We start from the raw sequence: 5,933 nt of genomic DNA, 5'->3' as shown, positions 1-5,933 counted from the left end.
ATATATATATATATATATATATATATATATATATATATATATATATATATATATATATATATATATATATATGAACACATGATTGGAGTGCATGTACAAAAAAAATTATTGCATAAAGCAAAAGAATAAAACTAGAAGCATAATTTTAACTTTATACATTATATATATAGAATTTACAAATAAGACAACACTAATATCTATATATGAACACAAGATTGGAGTGGATGTACAAAAAAAATTTGATTACATAAAATAAAAGAACCAAACTAGAAGCATAAGTTAATTTTATACACAAACATATGTATACATATATGTATATATACACATATACACGTGCATACACAAATATATGCATGCATATATAGATATGTACATGTAAATATATATACATATGTATATGTATGTGTATGTATATGCATATGTATATATGCATATAGATATATAAACACATATATTTGTATTAGTTGTAAAGTTGCACTAATATCAAATATAAAAATGAACAAGAATAATTAATTTTAAAACTTCCACATAAAGCAAAAATTTGAGATTTACTCTAAAAATTAAAAGTATGTTTCTAAATTGATATTAAAAATTGTTCAAGATAATCTTACATTTGAAGTGTTAAAATCATCGTAAATGAAAAAAAAAAACATGTATATTCTATTTTCAAAAATATTCTAAATTAATATCGTATCTCTATAAGAAATGATATTAACCAATATATTATATATTAAAACCTTGTATTATATTTTTTATTTATTAATAAATTAAGTGATATATATAGTCATATCAAAATATAAAAGGTCAAATTATATATTTTAATACATTCTTTTTGATGAATATATCCTACTTAACTTTGCATTAATTTGGAGAAAATAGTACACAAAAAAAGGAGAATAGGCACACACATGAGGCTAGTAAAAATGCGTAGCCTTGAAAGAGAACTACAAAAGCAAAGGGATGATAATGCATAACATAATGTTCCCATTAAGTGGGAGTCAATTGATTATTCTACCTCTAGTGATGTTTGGGTCTAGCCTTGAAATATAACTATGAAAACAAAGGGATGAAAATGCACAAGATAATGGCCTCATTGGTTGGGAGCCAATTCATAGTTCTACCTCTAGCGATGTTTGAGTCTAGCCTTGAAATAGAACTACGAAAAACAAAGGGATGAGAATGCAAAAGATAATGTTGTCATTGGCTAGGAGCCAATTGCTGATTCATTGGGTAAGAGCCAATTGATGATTCTAACCCCAATGATGTTTTTATGCAGAAGATAATGCTCTCATTGAGTGGAAACCAATTGATTATTCTTCCTCTAGTGATATTTAGATCTAGCCTTGAAATAGGATTACGACAATAAAAAGATGAGAATGCAAAAGACAATGCTCTCATTAGCTAGGAGCCAATTGATGATTCTACCCCATGATATTAGGAAGAAAATGATCATTTAATAAATTGATCCAGCTGAAATTGTGTCCCCTCTAATGTTGGGGAAACCTAATGATCATTTAATAAATTTTAAAAAAAAACCCATCCTTTATATTAATTTCTACTTAGAACAAATTATCAAATTAATTAATTTTTTTTTTTAATTATGCTTTCTATTTCTTGGATTGACCGTGAGGGAGTGATATTTTTCCCTTTCACTGTTGTAAAAAAGTTGAATTTGTGTGTGGAGGGATGGCTTTGTCCTGTAGACAAGTGTGTGCGTATAAAAAGATGAGCAAAGCTCGCTTCTAGACAACGCAACGACAAGGCGGACATGAGTTCGATTTTCGTAAAGCCTTGTGGACTGACTCACTCCTCTCTATCCCATTCCTCCATACCACCTTCTTTCTGCTCCTTGAAGCTAAACGGATTTCACAGAATCTTCATACATATGATGATTACCTGGTATGATTACCACAATTAAAACACCTTACAAGTTCTCCCAAATTTTCAGAATTGATGGCAGTGAGTCAGAAACGTTCATGGCATAGTGGGTAGGATTCTGATTGTTTCCTCAACAGTTGGTAGGCACAGGCTAATAGCTAGTACTAGTACTACACATCAATGAGGAAAACATATATCTATGATGGGTACATGAACCAGAGAGCAGGTTGCATAGATTAATGGAAGCAAGGAAATAAATTAAAATAATAAGTCTTTTTTTTTTTTTTTGTTCTTTAGGTTGGTAGTTTGCCCGTGTTGATTAGAGAGCTCCTGCAAAAAGGCGACAGGTGTTCGTTGGTGATCTGTGCACACAAGGGAAAGGTAGTGAGTGCCTGACTCTGCACCTCTTGTTGAAGTTGGAATATACATATTGTGTATGTATCATATTTCAGGTATATAGGGAGGGAGAGTTGGGGGAGGAGGCTCGGAAGTGGGTGTGACAAGGGTTGATTGAGGGAGATTAAGAGTGGGCTATGCATATGAGAGAAGCAGAGACAGAGGCAGCATGAGTTCCCATATATCAGACGGGGAGACCGAGTATATTTGGAGATATCACAAGCATGAGATGCGGGAGAACCAGTGCAGTTCTGTTCTTTCCAAACAAATCAAAGCGCCTCTTCATGTGGTCAGATAGGGCCTTCCATTCACCCATGTCTTTTACTTTCATTTTGTATTGTGCATTCAACATGGTTTTCTCTCTTTTCACTTCTGTCTTCTTTCTCCGCTGATGGTTAGGATCACATTTGATCTTGGTCGAATTCCTTTTCTCTGTAAATTTTGAATATGATGCAGTTATTGTGTTTTTGGTTTTCTTTGAATAAATGACAGTGATTGCGTTTTTGGTTTTCTTTAAATAAATGAGAGAAACCTACTGTGGATCCTGATGGTAGGCAACAGGGTTGAATAGGATGAGGATTCTTTATTCCCCTGTTGGAATTTGGATAATTATATGATTTTTCTTTTGAAGTATGAAATCTTGAGTCATTTGGACCATTGTTAAGTTTTCTCACAGCTGATCCTGGTATCACTGGTTCTGTGTGAGCCTGGCTATTGTCTTTGTCTCCTGTTCTTTTCCCATTTTGTGCGAGTCTGGGTATTGTCTTTGTTTTCTGTTCTTTTCTTATTTTGTGAGTCCGGTTATTGGCTTTGTCTCCTGTTCTCTTTCTTATTTTGTGGGAATCTGTTATTGCCTTTGTCTCCTGTTCTTTTCTTATTTTGTGAGTCTGGTTATTGTCTTTGTCTCCTGTTACTTTCTTATTTTGTGGGAGTCTGATTATTGTCTTCGTCTCCTGTGCCTGGTAATTTGATTAGCCGGCGAGCACAATTGACATAATCAAGCAAAAGAACTCCCTTCTACTCTTTTTCAATTGTCTTTGCCGATTTAGATTCATATCAGCTTCTCTTCTCCTCCAATTGCCAAAAACATTTAGGCAGCTGCTTTTCAGATTGATAATTAGGCTGTTTTGTTTGATTTGCACATTATTTTTTGGAAAGTTGTTTATTAGACTGCAGATTGGCAACTAATGAAAATTGAGAGTATTTGGGCCTTTATCAGTGAAATCTTGTTTAAAATTAATGTAGATTAAGAAGCTATTTTGTATGGTTATAGCAGGACACCACTTGTTTCCCTCTAAATTTTTAGACACTGTTGGGTTGCGGGGTAATGATTTCAATATCCTGTGGAACAGGTATGGTCGTTAGTGAGAAGATTTGATCAGCCACAGAAGTATAAACCTTTTGTGCAGAGCTGTACCATTCAAGGGGACAACACTGTAGGCAGCATACGGGAAGTGAGTGTGAAATCTGGTCTCCCTGCTACAACAAGTACGGAACGACTGGAAATCCTGGATGATGAGCAACATATTTTCAGTGTTAAAATCCTTGGAGGAGATCATCGATTGAAGGTTATTTAGTTTATAATCAATTGCTTAAGAAAATTATTTAGATTAAATTTGTATAAAACTGTTATATCATGATAATGTCAGCACACCTGTTTGTCCACTTACCTTAGATAAGAATCTGCTGGAGATGAGTATATGTATTCTATTTCACAGGTTTACTATGTAAAAAATTTCTCATGCATTCTATTTCACAGGCTTACAATGTGAAAATTTTCTCTGTTATGATCCATAACTAAGTATTGTCTTTGTCTGACAGAATTATTGGTCAAAAATCACCCTGCATCCTGAGGTTATTGACGGAAGGTCAGGCACAATGGTATTGGAGTCCTATGTAGTTGATATTCCTGAAGGGAACACTAAGGATGAAACTCGCTATTTCATTGAAGCATTGATAAAATGCAATTTGAAATCCCTTGCAGACGTTTCTGAGAAATTGGCCTTCCAATATCATACAGAATTTCTTGACAGATGATTTCTTCAGGAGTTTTTGTGGGAAGATTTTGTTGAGGTGGAAAAACAGACAACTAAACTCCAAGGGCTTTGGATGTTTTTACAGAGAGGCTGTAGACGAAGAGAAAGGATCTTATGTTTGTATGTTTTACTCCTTCATATATATTATATTTCAAATCAATATTGATGCTAGTGTCATCCATTAGGGATGCTTTGAACTGGTACAGATCTTTAAGCGAGCCTTTTGGCCATTGATGAGATTGAGAAGAAAAAGTGAAAAAACATTTGAGAATTAAATAATCTACAATGGCCCTATGAGGAGGAAGGTAGGTTATACACATAGCATTGACCCAAACAACAAAAATGGAGAATTTTAAGAGAGATCTATTTCATGTGTTGCTTTTCAGGATTACTGTATAAACTGTAAAAATGGGTGTTTGTGAGTCAATGACAAGCGTTCTTATTTTTGTATCTTATATTTACATATATGATTATGATACAGTGGCTAGCTTCTTCTGTAGTGTACAAACCATGGTAAAACACTGTTTTTCTTTCATATTCAAAAGGAAGGATTTACTCATAATCAAGTCAGTCTTCAGTTTATTTTAAAATGTATATTATGTTGCAGTGAATCTTCAAAATGGGTATTGTGTTGCAGTGAATCTTCAGTTTTAAGAAGATAAGTTCTTAAAGAACTTAAGAAATTTCCACACCATAATCTTATTTTCATAACATTTGGATCATCAATGCTTTCTTCTACTGCTATGTCATTCTGATATTGTATCCTCTCTTCTCTTGCTATATTATCCTAATGTTGTCTCCTAGATTATGAAGAAAAAAGTTTACACAGCCAAATGCTGAAATATACCAAGCTAAGCTGTACAGTAGTATATTTTTTAATGGAGAAAAGCATCTTGCAGTTCCTAAACACATGAGTGTGCATACCTATAAAGCCTTATAATGAAGTTGGGATTTCTTATAATTCAGGAGTACCAAGGTATAATTGGAGTATTTAGTATTATTTGGATACAAATCTGTACTCAATGCCAGTTTATCTAGTATGCCATTATCATTGCCATCTATTTCAGACAACTATGAATTGAACAGTGATAATGCAGGTTTGAATTATACATCCCTGTTTCTAGGAATGAAATCTCAGTTACATGTTTCTATCATGGTACTGGGACTGCAATGAGTAGTAAAACAAAAGCTATAGCAAACCAAAGGATAAGGCTATTGAATTCTGAAAAGGTATGAATGCTTTATCTGCATATTAAACAGTTGCAGGGGGTCACAACCCAGAAATTGTAGACTGATTTAACAGTAGCAGAGCCTCTGGAGGGTGTGCGCATCCACATCAGATGCCGCTCTATGCCATCCCAAATCAAGATCAACGCCATGGTAACTGACAAGCAGTGCATGCAAATCAATATAAAAAAGCATACGATTGAAAGGACAATAAACTGTAAGCTGCGCTAATTAATACAAGTAATTAATGCAATTCAGATTAGATTAATTAATGGTGATAGTTACGGACGGATCATTGATAATTTGCCAAGTGTTATTTTAGGACAGTAAGTAGGGGTACTTACCATTGATAATTTGCCAAGTGTTACTTTAGGAAAGTAAATACAGCAGACACGC

The 5,933-nt window shown here is 33.7% G+C and overlaps 1 protein-coding gene across 2 annotated transcripts; it reads left to right on the top strand.

The window, feature by feature from the left end:
• The first annotated feature begins 1,749 nt into the window (after window positions 1–1,749).
• LOC131031159 (abscisic acid receptor PYL9) lies at window positions 1,750–4,803 on the top strand. Of its 2 annotated transcripts, none has more exons than XM_057962204.2 (4): window positions 1,750–1,899; window positions 2,176–2,563; window positions 3,627–3,842; window positions 4,096–4,803. In XM_057962204.2, exons 2-4 carry the CDS (start codon window positions 2,444–2,446, stop codon window positions 4,309–4,311), a joined length of 552 nt encoding a protein of 183 aa, XP_057818187.1. In that variant the 5' UTR covers window positions 1,750–1,899; window positions 2,176–2,443; the 3' UTR covers window positions 4,312–4,803. The 2 variants fall into 2 exon arrangements, with proteins under 2 accessions (XP_057818187.1, XP_057818186.1); XM_057962203.2 differs by having other exon boundaries at window positions 1,751–1,988.
• The last annotated feature ends 1,130 nt before the right edge of the window (window positions 4,804–5,933 follow it).

The sequence above is a fragment of the Cryptomeria japonica genome, chromosome 7, assembly GCF_030272615.1.
Source record: "Cryptomeria japonica chromosome 7, Sugi_1.0, whole genome shotgun sequence".
Classification (NCBI taxonomy): Eukaryota; Viridiplantae; Streptophyta; class Pinopsida; order Cupressales; family Cupressaceae; genus Cryptomeria; species Cryptomeria japonica.
This window is presented reverse-complemented; position numbering and strand designations above follow the sequence as displayed.

Excerpts from the sequence above, each read along its gene's own strand:
- LOC131031159 (XM_057962204.2), top strand. The coding sequence starts at position 2,444 with ATGAGTTCCCATATATCAGACGGGGAGACCGAGTATATTTGGAGATAT. Across the intron at positions 2,564-3,626 it reads TCAAAGCGCCTCTTCATGTG|GTATGGTCGTTAGTGAGAAG; the intron begins GTCAGATAGGGC and ends CCTGTGGAACAG. Across the intron at positions 3,843-4,095 it reads GAGGAGATCATCGATTGAAG|AATTATTGGTCAAAAATCAC; the intron begins GTTATTTAGTTT and ends TTTGTCTGACAG.